Genomic DNA, 12,588 nt, shown 5'->3' on the forward strand with positions numbered 1-12,588 from the left:
GTACAATTGTTTATACAAATTCAACAAAGGTAAAACCGCATCAGGGAAGGTCTAGGAAAACACCACCTTACAACAATGGCACTTATGAAGGCATAACTTTACAACTAGGAAACAGCCGTGTTATAAACCTTGAACGAGAACTCAACTCACTTCAAAGGAGAGAAAAAAGGAAAAGAAAGGCTATGTTGGATCATTTATTCTACTTCATGACCCACTGTATAAATTAGATCCGTGTAGAATACAAGAGCTCATGCTGGCGCGAAACTCTCCTGAGTGCAAAGGCTGAAGTCTGAATTTTAAAATTTTGAGAAATGGGTGAATTCTATACAGAGGAAACTTGGCAAAGTGTCTTACTTCGACTATAATTAACATATATCCACATGCTTGTGTAATTCTTGACGACGTACAAAGCAGGCTCTCAACTTCCAGTTAAACATGCTTTTAATTGGAAGGTCTTCGCCTGCTCTGCCGGATCTGGGCACGTGTGTAGATGGATTATTTGTGTGGATGAAGTACAGGTTCAGTTCTCTCCTACCTTAGGAAACCAGGGAAGTTGGCAATCTCAAAACAATAAAAACACAGGTATGCATTCAAACCTTGCATAAATAACTTTTAAACAATTTGTACAAAAATAGTTCTGCATAATGTAAGATGTAACAAAACCAAACAAACAAAAAAATGTCACGACGGCAGATGTGGCGTGTGGTCCGCTGAGTGTCGACACCGACCCCCGGAGCTGCAAGGAACAAGGTGTCCAAAACGAAAACACCACCACCCACGAAACTCCTAAGCTCATGCTTCAGTAAGAGAATTTCTTCAAAGTCTGTCCTCCTCTCCAGCGGGAATGTCTTCTTGGTAAAGGCCGCCTTTAGAAATGGTCCAGAAAGCAGTGCGGATGTCATTCAGATAGACCGAAGGGGAGTGTACAGTTCACGCCTCCCCCAAACAGGTGCCGGGACGGCTTCTCCCTCAGCAAGACTTGCAGAATGGAATCGTGGGGTCTGTTGTTTCAAGTTCCAAATTGAAAATAAAAGCCCTAGTTTCTGTAAAGTTTTTTCCCCTCCCCTGCCATGGTCCCTCCCCCTCCCCACCCCTTATTTACATACTTGTCCTTGGACTAACTCAGTTTCTGTAGGAGTTTTTCTTCCACTTGCCCAAACTGGACACTCACAGACATTTCAGCTATGAACTGCTCACAGCCTTCCTTGGTAACCTGCTTGCAGTACCTCAGGTCAATATGACAGATATTTCCACAGCGTTTGAAGAAGGACAGGCACTGGTCAGTAACCTTATTGCAGTCTGCAGGGGAGAGGAGACAACATGAGGTGAAGGAAGTGCGGAGGCCAGAGGCCCCTCCCGCCGCCTCCCCCCAAACCCAGCAATGAAGAAACAGAATAGAGCCCTTGAGCACTGTCCAGCCCCTGGTGCCCTAGGGAAAACTGCACTTGCTGGAAAGCTCTCATTAAACGGGGAATGGTTCCATCTACCAATTATAAAGGTTAATGTATGCTTGAAAAGCGTTCAGACTTCCAAGTGAAATCTCTTCCGAGCTTACCACTGCCTCTCTGTATGTATAAAATAGGCCTCCTGTCCATGCTGTTTAACAAAGATAGGCTCACACAATATGTTAAATAGCTTGCTCTTCCCATCGAATTTATGGTCGATAAATACCTCCCTATCTACGTGATGGTGCACTTATCTGCTATTCCCTACAGATCATTTTGGGGAGCGGTGCGGGGGCAGGGGGGGAAGCAAAGGGTGAGAGTGAGAACAACTGTATGGTCATCTTGGGCTCCATTTGGCCCATACAGGCACCGGGGCTTTCAAGTGAGGCAGAGCAGGCTTGTGCGCCCCTTGCTAAATGCTTACCAGAAATCCGTGCAGGAGACCAAGCTCCTACAGAGTACAGAGGGCTGGCAAGATTCTGTTGACAACAAGCAAACCCAGAATTCGGAGTCTTTCATCATGCCCTCACTTAGAGACACACTCTTCTGCCCCTACTCTTGTGAATTTATACTTTGCTTCTACCACCCTTTTTTGTTTTAAAGCTGCAGCCACAGTCGACTGGCCTCAATGCCAGTTAGTAGCCAACTGAGGCTCAGAAAGCGCCCCCACCCAGCAGATAGATTTCCTTCATCTCAGTGGTGTTCGGCCTGAGCTCTCTGTCCTCACTAGCATCTGTACTTTGACTTCTCCATTCAGGTGAGTCGGAATGAAGACCGTACAGACAAACTGTCAAAATACTGACAGCCCTAGTGCAGGCCTCATGACTGTCCAAGTGCCAGGTTTGGAGGTGTCATAAAGAAGTAAACAAGTTCAACCAAGTTGCAGGATACAAAATGAACCCAAAAAATCAGTTGCGTTTTTATACACTAGCAATGAGCAATCAGAAAATTAACAATTCCACTTACAGTAGCATCAAAAAGAACAAAATAAAATACTTATAGTTTAACCGGCGAAGTGAGTGACTGTGTACACTGAAAATTAAAAAAAATGCTTCAAGAATGTAAAGATATAAATGGAGAGCTGCCCCATATTCATGGGAAGACTTAGTATTGTTAAAATGTCAACACTGTTCAAAGCAAGCTACAAATTCAATGAAGTTGCTATAAAATACCAACATTTTTTTGCAGAAATAAATCCATCCATCCTCAGATTCAGGTAGAAGTGTAAGGAAGGAATCCTAAATTATCAACACAGTCTAGAAAACAAAATTGGAGGACTCACACCTCCTGACTCACTACAGCATGTCTTACTGGCACTAAGGTCATGCAGATGAAGAGACCAGAACTGAAACCCCAGACAGAAATTAAACCCCTGAATATTCACAGATTTCTGACAGGGTGCCACAACCACTTAGTGGGTAAAAGACAAACTTTTGAACAAATGCTGCTGGGAAAATTGGACCTTCTACCTCACACAAGTTAGGAGCTAAAACTATATGACATTGATATATGACATTGAATTTGTCAACAGTTTTTTTTTTTTCTTTGTTCTTTTTTTAAAGATTTGGAGAGAGAGATCACGGGCAGGGGTGTGGAGGCAGGGAAAGCAGCAGTCTCCCCACTAAGCCAGGGCTTAGGACCAGGACCCTGGGATCATGACTGGAACTAAAGGCAAACACTTAACTGACTGAGCCACCCAGGTGCCCCTGAATTTGTCAGTGGTTTGAAAAGCATAAAGAGTTTGAACCAAAGCAAAGTTAAAAACATTTATATGCAAAAGTCATTACGAGAGAGTGAAAGTCCAACACACAAGATAGGAGAAGTATTTGCAAATCATGTATCCGATAAGGGATTAATATCCAGAGTCTAGATAAAGAACTACAACTTGGGGTGCCTGGGTGGCTCAGTCAGGCATCCAGCTCTTGATTTCAGCTCAGGTCATCTCAGGCTAGTGAGATGGGAGCCCTGCGTTGGGCTGTGTGCTAAGCATGGAGCTTGCCTGGGATACTCTCTCTGCTTCTGCCCATCCCCCACCCCCCATTTGTGCTTGTGATCTCTCAAAAACAAAAAGCGCCTACAACTCAACAACAAAAAAATCCACAAACTAAAAAACGAAACAAAAAACCCCACAACCTAGCTAATTAAAAAAATGGGAAAAGGATATGAACAGCCGTTTCCCAAAGATGATAAACAAATAGAAAATAAAAGATGCTCAACATCACTAATCACTAGGGAAATACAGACCAAAAGCACATTGAGGGGCACCCGGCTGGCTCAGTCAGTAGGGCATGTGACTCGTGCGATTACGTAAAATAATACATATTTCAAAACCACGGTGAGGTATTACTTCTTACCCACTAAAACGGCTATAAGTTAAAAAAAAAAGGGGGGGGAGATAATGGAACCCTTGTGTACTATCCGTAGGAATGTAATTGTGTAGCTGCTATGGGAAACAATATAGTAGTTTCTCAAAAAAAAATTAAACCTAGAATTATCGTATGATTCAGCTTGTCCATTTCTGGGTATATGCCCAAAAGAACCGAGAGCAGGGATTTTTAACAGGGATTTTTGTCCCCCCATGTTCTCCTAACAGCATTATTCATGATAGTCAGAAGGGAGAAGCAAGCCAACTGTCCACTGATGAATGAATGAAGAAAATCTGGTATATATACATAATGGAATACTATTCAGCTTTAAAAAGGAAGGAAATTCTGACCTATGATATAACATGGATGAACCTTGAGAACATTATGCTAATTTAAAAGTCTCTCAACAAAACACTATGACATAATTACACTTTCATAAGGTCCCTGAGGTCAAGTTCACACAAACAGTATGTGTATTGTGAGGGGCGGGGAGGAGGAGGGATGGGGCGTTACTCTGTAGGCAGAACTTCTGATGGGGTGAAGAGGAGGTTCTGGAGATGATGGTGGTGGTGGTGGTTACACAACAACGTAAATGAACTTAAATGCTAGTGACCTGTATGCTTAAATGGTAAATTTTATGTTATGTATTTTACCACAATTTTTTTTTAACTTTGGAAGCTGGAGAAGAGACAACAGTTCAGTAAATTTGAGAAAGCTTAACCTAAACTGGCTGAAGGGAAAGCAGAGAAGCAGATTTACTCTATAAACACCCTAAAGGTTCCGGTAATGGAAGCAGCAGTCACAGGAAATGGAGCTGAAGAAGGGGTTAGAGCCCCTCTGCAGCTGCAGGAGACTGGCATTTCAGTCTCTGATGGGAGAGAGGAAGTCTCTGGTCTGGGCACCACCTGGCACAGCAGGCTGGGGCACCCATCCAAAATCAGGGTCTACAGGAACACTTACCTGCGGACTGTTGAGATCCCCCAGCCTCCTTCCCTTGCCAGGCCCTACGACACCGGCAGCCTAGCCTGCACCCCCCAGTTGGGAGGTCAAGGAAAATACTTTTGGCAGCCCTGACCAGCTCAGGAGAAAAGTCTGAAAGATCTCACACCTGGGTCTCCACCCCCTCCCCCGCCACCAAAAACCAACCGATGCTGACCACACACTGATGTCCGCAGCCTCCGAACGCCCCCGAGTGGACAAGGGCGCACTGACACTAAATCCGAGGAGGATGTCTCAAGAGAGCCACTGGCTGTGTCTGAAGGAAAAAGTATACGTAGGGAGAAAAAAATAAAACAATATCCTCAGGATGGATCTAAGAAACAGGAACAGGAACAGGCCTCTTTACACGAGTACAAAGAAGAGGAGAGGGTGGAAGATGAGAGGGGATGGGGGGGCAGGAGGGTATGAGTTCAGCAAATAAAAGAAAGCTCTAAAATTAAAAATAGAGGTTGAACCATATGAAGCTGCCCATGTTTTGGCTGGTTTTGACCTCCATAAACAGCAGCAATTAAAAAACAGGGCGCCTGGGTGGCTCAGTCAGTTAGGTATCTGACTCTCGGTTTGGCTCAGGTGGTCATGATCTTAGGGTCGTGGGATCGAGCCCTGCACTGGGCTCGTGTTCAGTGGGGAATCTGCTTGTCCCTCTCTCTCTGCTCCTCCCCACACTTGTTCTCTCCCTCAAATAAAAAATAAAATCTTAAAAAACAAACACTATGAATTGTTTGATAAAGTGGAAGAAAACTCCCAGAAAAGCAAGAAAAAAGATGACACAAAGATGGAAAACGGGAACAACAACAACAAAAAGGTATCAGAGTACTAGTTAATAAAGAGAAAACAGAAGAAAAGGAAATTAAGAAATAATTCAAGGATATTTTCCAGAACTGAAGGACATTTGTTTCTAGATTGAAAGTGTGAGTGCGCTGGAAGAAAAGATTCGAACAAAGGCTTCTCATCAGAAATTACCAGGGGTGGCTGTGTGGCTCAGTTGGTTAAGCATCTGCCTTCAGCTCAGGTCATGATCTCAGGGTCCCCAAATGGAGCCCTACACTGGGCTCCCTGCTCAGTGAGGAGTCTGTTTCTCCCTCTCTCCTTCCTCCTCCGCTCTCTCAAACAAAATCTTTAAAAAAAAAAAAAAAATTACAGCTGGGACGCCTGGGTGGCTCAGTTGGTTGGGCCACTGTCTTCGGCTTGGGTCATGATCCCAGGGTTCTGGGATCGAGTCCCACACTGGGCTCTTTGCTCAGCGGGGAGCCCGCTTCTCTCTCTCTGCCTCTGCCTGCTTGTGCGTGCTCTCTCTCTCTCTCTCTGACAAATAAATAAAATCTTTAAAAAAAAAAATTACAGAAAACGAGAAACGAAGAAAATGTCCTGACAAACTTCAGATTAGAAAAAATACTCACTGAAGGAAGAAGTGTCAAATGGTTCTGGATTAGACTCTGGAAGGCAAAGACAAAGGAGCAATGCCTCCCAACCTTCCGCAAAAACGTGGTTCCCAGATCCAGCTGAGCTACCAATGTGAGGGAATAATCAATGTCTAAATGTCCTCCATGAAACCAGAGAGGCCAAGAAAAAATGTGGGATCATGGAAGGTGGAGACCCTACATAACACACAGACCAAGAAAATTTCCAGGATGGCAGTGGGACACTGTCTCAGGCTGACAGCTGGGACAGCAGGCAGAGTCTGGAAGAAAGCAAATCCAGAAGGGAGGCCTCCTGTAAAAACTGGTCGGGGCCAGAGGGGTCTGTGTCGGGGCAGAAGAGTACTCGAGTCTGGTGCAGAGTCTGCCTAGAGACTGAGCAAAAAAGAGAAGAGGCAATTAAATCCAGGGGGGAAAAAATGTGTGCAAGAAGGGAAGTGTACTTACAATCCACTATTTAGCACAACAGTGGACAGTCTTTCTGTGGCCATAAAGAGAGACTTAACTGTGAACTGGAAAGACAAGGGGAGGGGGAAGATGTAAGAGTAGTAGTAATCCTTGTGTTCTACAAGCAAGCTAATAAGCACAGAATGCCCGAGTGGAAAAAGAAAATCAAGAAATAGTAACGCAGGCTTGCTGTGTGGAAGTAGAGAGACAGACGCTGGAAGAAAGAATTTAAGGTGGGGAGTGGGGAGGGAGTAGGGAGCCAGTGGTGAGAATCAGGGGAAGAGAAGGGAAGGGCCGGCCTCAAATTCAGGCTGAGTAACCAAAGCTGGACCACTGACTTCACTCTGTCCCTAGAGCAGATCCTTCAAGTTCATGGATCCTGAGGCATGTCCACTGTCATCTATTTTGTGCCACAGAGTTATTTTTATTATTAGTTATACTGATGGCAAGGGGAAACTTTTTTTTAATAATTTTTTTTAAGATTTTATTTATTTATCAGACAGAGATCACAAGTAGGCAGAGAGGCACGCAGAAAGAGGGGGAAGCAGCTCCCCACTGAGCAGAGAGCCCGATGCGGGGCTTGATCCCAGGATGCTGGGATCATGACCTGAGCCAAAGGCAGAGGCTTTAACCCACTGAGCCACCCAGGCGCCCCAAGGGGAAACTCTTTAAAAAGAAACGAATCTGGGGCGCCTGGGCGGCTCAGTTAAGCAACTGCCTCCCACTCAGGTCATGATGTTAGGGTCCTGGGACTGACCCCCCACGCTGGGCTCCCGGCTCCAGCAAGGAGTCTGCCGCTTCCTCTGCCTGCCGCTCCGCCTGCTTGTGCTCACTCTCTGTCAAATAGATAAAAATGAAATCTTAAAAAAAAAAAAAAATCTAAAGGAGACCGGCGGTAAAGGTTTGCCTCCGTGTACAGCACAGCTCTTAAGCGGAACACAGCAATCTCTCTACTGAAAGGAAGGGAGGACCTACATGCGCAAGCATGGCACGGACGGCACTGCAGGGCAGGGCTTACCCTGGGATCTCTGCTGCATGTAGGGCGGAACTCCTAGTAAAGAGTCACCGCAGTACCCAGCCCTGCCCAGGACTAGAGCAAGAGCCATCTAGGCCCTCCTCCACAGGGCAGCTCCGGCATCCGCGCGAGACCAAGAGTGAGCAGAGCCTGGAGCTGGGATCCTCAGCCCAGCAGGGCTCCCTCTCCTCTGTCTCCATAGGGTGGGACAGACCTTGCCACCAAAACTCCCCGAGGAGGAGGAATGGCTTCCTAGGTAGAGAATTCTCTAAATTCTCAAACCTCCCCATTCATCCTCAAATGTGGCACAATTGGCAGGAAGGTGTGTGTCTACCAAGTGTGAAGTGAAGGTGTCCTTTATTAGTTGTTAATTTCTGAAGGGAAAAAAGTGTTTTTTTAGGTCTTGTGTAAATCTTACATACAAGATCTGACATCCTAAGCAATGAGACCAGAACTGGTTGAGCTGGGCGGAGACGGGGCATGCTCTCTGCCCACCTCGCCACCAGTCACATCCCAGGGCCTTCCAAACTCACTCCAGCCCCACCAGCACGTCAACCGAGGATCCTGCAGACGCAGAACCCCAGCAGCACCAGCTGGAGAGTTTTCTCCCCTCCAAGAGGCCCCCAATAGCGGGTCAGGCGGGGAGCACGAAGTACAGACCAAGCTACCTCATCGGTCCAAGCCTCCCCACCCGCCGATGCCCTGCTCCCCTCTCTGCAGCGCGAGCTGGCTTGTTCGCACCACCCCGGAGAAGCTCCGCAAGCCGGTATTCTGGGTCAGGAACCACGGCGCTCTGCTCTGGCTGCTACCAGCACCATTTTTTGTCAGCAAGTACTACCAATCTGGCAATAACTGCTGTGTTTCATGTTTCTCCTCTAGCCTTGGCCGTGTGTCTGTCATATTTACAGATCTGTCCTCACCCTCACGCCGGGACCCTCAGAGCCGGCACACAAAGTATTTCCCCACAACTGTGAAGGTCCCAACCTGTCCCCCAGAGCCCCAGGCTGAGCCTGCCGGGTGCCCCCGACTGACCTGATAGGTTGATTTCGGTTAAGGAGTCTCGGGTGGTGGTGCCCACGGCAGTGAGCAGGTTGATGGACTGGTCGGTCACGTGATTACAGTAACTAAGGTGGAGCTTGGAGAGCAGGGGCATGTGGCGGATGATGAGCCGCAGGGAGGCATCCGTGATGTCCAGGCCCGCTAGACGCAGCTCCACAATGTTCCGGAGCTTGCTCCGGTTGTCCATCTGACCTGAGGGGTCAGGAAGGAGAGAGGCAGCATGTCGACCTGATGGGGGAGAGCTGCTCACACTGACCTAACACAGGAAGGCTGACCAGCCACATGTCACACTTGGGTTTCACTTGGCCAGTGAGTGTTTCCCCAAACTGGTTCCTACATTTAAAAATCCAAAGATTCCACATCCAATCTCATGCTTCTGCAGTCCTGAAAAATCAGAATATTTGGAAATACAGCCCACGTTCTACCCCGCAGTACTCGGCCCATCCGAGCAGGCCAGCACGGCATCTCTGGATCACAGCACTTTCTCGTGTGAGCACCAGGCAGGGAGCAATGAGCCTCGCAACCCGGCCCAGGAAGGCTCCCTCTTGGGAGCTCATCTCTAACTACACTGACCCCCGTGCTCATGGAGGCTTAAAGCCAACAAAGTACAAATGAACGGAGAAGCGGTCAGATGCATGCCAGACTACCCAGTGGAGTCTCGGGTGTACAAAGAAGCCTCTGCTCTTACGCATCGTTTCTACGCCTGAAGGTGCCCGAGAGCACGTCAGCCGGGACAATCTCTGCATCTTCTAGAAAATGGCTGAGACCAAGAAGGATTGAGAACACATGCACCAGGTGGGGGTGGGGGGGGCTGTGGTGAAAACCATATCCAACAGCACAGCGTGGTCACGCCACCTCCCAACTGACCCCCTTGGGGACCCCCCTGGGCACAGCATGGGCCTTGCCACTCACCTGGCCTGTTATCTGTGGGTGGGGACAGGAGATCCCGCATCTGGGCATCCTTTAGTCCTTCTACCCACTGGACATCCAGGGTCCGGAGCAATGGACAGCTAGAGCTACAGAGAGCTGAGACCGCAATCCATGAGCAGCCCGACAGCACCAGGTCTCGGAGCCCTGGGGGACAGAAGGGGCAGGTCAGGAGATGCAGCCCAGCCCCTACCACGGCACCTCTGGGGTCCCTGGCCCAGTGCTCACCAGGCAACCGGTTGATGAGCCAGCTCAGCTGTTTCTTGGAGATATTGGTCCAGCTGAGGTCCAGGGAGACAGGCTGCCGCCGGATGATGCCGCTCAGCATCAGGGGTGTGATGGACTTGCAGTGGTTCAGATCGATGCGGGTCCATAACCGCTTATCGCAGCACCTGGGGGCCAGGCCCAGCAGAGGGGGTGAGCCCCCTGCAAGGCTGTGGCAACTCCCCCCACAACCAAGTTTGGGGGTGGGAGGGGGCTCCCTAACTCCACCCTCTGGATCCTTCATTTAACACCTATCCTGCCCACACCTGGGCACCTCTGCTCTGACCGCAACAGGCCCCCACAAAGATGCCAGGACCTGCTCGCCATTAAATATTTACTGGGAGCTCTACTACTCCCCCTACAGGCCACTTCCCACAACAATGCTCTAGGCAGACATCCTATTATGCCCTTTTACAGGTGAAGGTAAGCAACCTGGTAAAGGCCAGAAAGCTAAGAAATACCAAAGCTGAAGTTAAGATCAGTAACTGGAACCCTTGCTTTGAACCTGGGCTACCTCTTCAAGGACAAGGACTCCACCTGGTTCTTAGCTCATCCTCCTAGAGCTGAACCAGGCAATCAACTACCGCTCACCTCTTCTGACAAGACCAGCATGACCAGGTTGCTGTAACCACCTGGAACTCTTTGAGAAGAATTAAGCTGGACTGAGCTTAGAAGGAAAGAAAGATCATCACGAGGGACTAAAGTGGGGACACATACCACACATGTGCCATTCCTGGTCTAGTCTAAGCCTGAGCCTGGAGCCCGACACTGGGCCACTCCCTCGCTGCCTCCCCAGCCAAGCTCTGCCAGCGCCCCTCACCAGCGGTTCCAGGTCCTGCAGACCCGCATGCAGACACACAAGTCTTGGTGGCTGAGGTAGCTGAAGACGGCCATCCACACCTCCCTGTGCATGACATGGGCCGCCCCATCATCCAGGGGCAGTGAGTCAGGCGGGGGGCTGATGGGGGGTGGCCGAATCACGTGCCGCTCCATCTGGATGCACTTGGGCGGAGACACGGAGGGAGGGGGCCGGGAGATGACACGGGGTGGGCTGCGTAGGCCGGGTCCCAGCTGGTGCCGCAGCTCCCGGGGAGGGCCGGTGAGCCCCTTGCTGAAGCGGTGGGGGCGCTCGCAGAGGCCCAGGGGCCGCTTGGGCTCCTCGCTCTCACTCTCGGGCTCTGACTTGATGGGCTGGTGGTTCTCGTTGGCCAGGCTGTTCTCCGTCTTCTGGATCTCTTGGTTCAGCTCCTTGCTCAGCTCCTTGCTCAGCTCCTTGGTGGGAAGCCGCCTTTTCCTGCGTATCTTTACCTTTTTCTTCTCCTCGGGGCCCTCTGCCCCCTCAGTGCTGGGCCCCGCGGTGGGGGAGCTGGAGCGGGAGTGGTCGCTTTCCCGGGCCTTGGGGGGCGCCTCAGGCAGGTCATCCTCTGGCTCCTGCTTGAAGCGCCGCAGAGGCTTGTTGGCAAGAGCCATCCGGTCCTCCGCGTTCTTCCAAGACCGCCGCTGAGGAAGGAGCGGGAGCAAGGGCAGCTAAGCCCCTAGGCTCAGGGCTGTACCCACCCAGGCCTCTCCACCCTCCCCGGCAGCACCCACTGACCCAGGGGCAGGCGTGGGGGGAGGGGAAGACAGGAGAATGGAAGACGGTACCTTTTTCCTGAAAAGCTTATCTTCTTTGCCAGGTTTTAGCTGTCACAGGAAAAAAAGCATGTAGATCTTGCTCCCAGGGTTCATGGGATTTGGTCTCCTCTACCCCCAACCCCACCATGAGTCCACAGTCTCTAGAGCAGGGGCTGGAGAATCACCTTTCCCGCAAATCCCATCTACTGTGACTGAAAGACGGTGGGCCCTGCCTGCTGCTTTTAAGAGAGAAGTTGGAAGGGGATAAGCGTGGTCAAGCTGTTCCCACCCAACTGACCTCCCACCCTCGGACAGACCCTGAGATGTGCACTGGCCCACTGAGGTCGGACTTGGCCCTGGGAGCCAGTCCTGGAGGCAGGGCCTGCAGGGTTCCCAGCAGAACCTTAATGGCTGTAGCTGGGAAGACAACCAGGCGCCACCTCGTGGCCGAAGTGGGAAAGGCAGGTGGGCGGAGCTGGCCGCCAGAATTCTCCGAGGTTCCCAGACCCACAGGGCTTCCCCGCGGCAGCCTCAGCTTCCCAGGCCCCACGCCAGAAGCACGAGCCAGCGATCCGGGACTGGGGCCTGGGACGCTGAGGCGCACAGATGCCTCGGAGCGGCTACTGCAATGAGCTGCAGGACCCAGGGGAGGGGGGGGGGGATGAGGGGGCGGCGGGGGGTGGCGGCCCGGGACTCGCAAGTCCCCAGGACCTCAGGAGGGCGGGGCGACGTGGGAGCACCTGCTGCTGGAAGTAAGTGAGACTGGATCTCCACCAGGGGCTGAGGCTGCTGCCTAGAGGGGGCCTCGGCGAGAGGTGAGAGGAGGAACCGGGGGACGTTTGAAGCGTCGAGGCCTAAAGGGGTGGGAAGAGGAGTGACTCGCTGGTTTTCCCCTCCTTTCTTTGGGCCGGGCTCTCAGGACTTATGTGACCTGCTCAGGGCAGCCAGAAGCCAGGCCCCCGAGTTGTCCCCGCTGCCCATCCCGCCCCCGCCCGTGCACCCCACACCCGGGACCAGCCAGGGCACCCCTCGCT

At 50.7% G+C, this 12,588-nt stretch overlaps 1 protein-coding gene across 4 annotated transcripts in view; it reads right to left on the reverse strand.

Moving 5' to 3' along the window:
* KDM2B (lysine demethylase 2B) overlaps nt 1-12,588 on the reverse strand; it is a gene marked incomplete at its 5' end in the record, with an annotated part of 120,353 nt that continues 107,765 nt past the window's right edge. For all 4 annotated transcript variants that reach the window (XM_080820958.1, XM_080820959.1, XM_080820960.1 and 1 more), the window contains 7 exons: nt 1-1,299; nt 8,723-8,941; nt 9,662-9,823; nt 9,905-10,068; nt 10,761-11,440; nt 11,585-11,623; nt 12,295-12,408. In XM_080820958.1, coding sequence (XP_080677084.1) covers nt 1,118-1,299; nt 8,723-8,941; nt 9,662-9,823; nt 9,905-10,068; nt 10,761-11,440; nt 11,585-11,623; nt 12,295-12,408 — 1,560 coding nt within the window. In that variant the 3' untranslated portion in view covers nt 1-1,117. The remainder of the gene's footprint in view (nt 1,300-8,722; nt 8,942-9,661; nt 9,824-9,904; nt 10,069-10,760; nt 11,441-11,584; nt 11,624-12,294; nt 12,409-12,588) is intronic.

Source organism: Martes martes (assembly GCF_963455335.1).
Source record: "Martes martes genome assembly, chromosome: 13".
Taxonomy (NCBI): Eukaryota; Metazoa; Chordata; class Mammalia; order Carnivora; family Mustelidae; genus Martes; species Martes martes.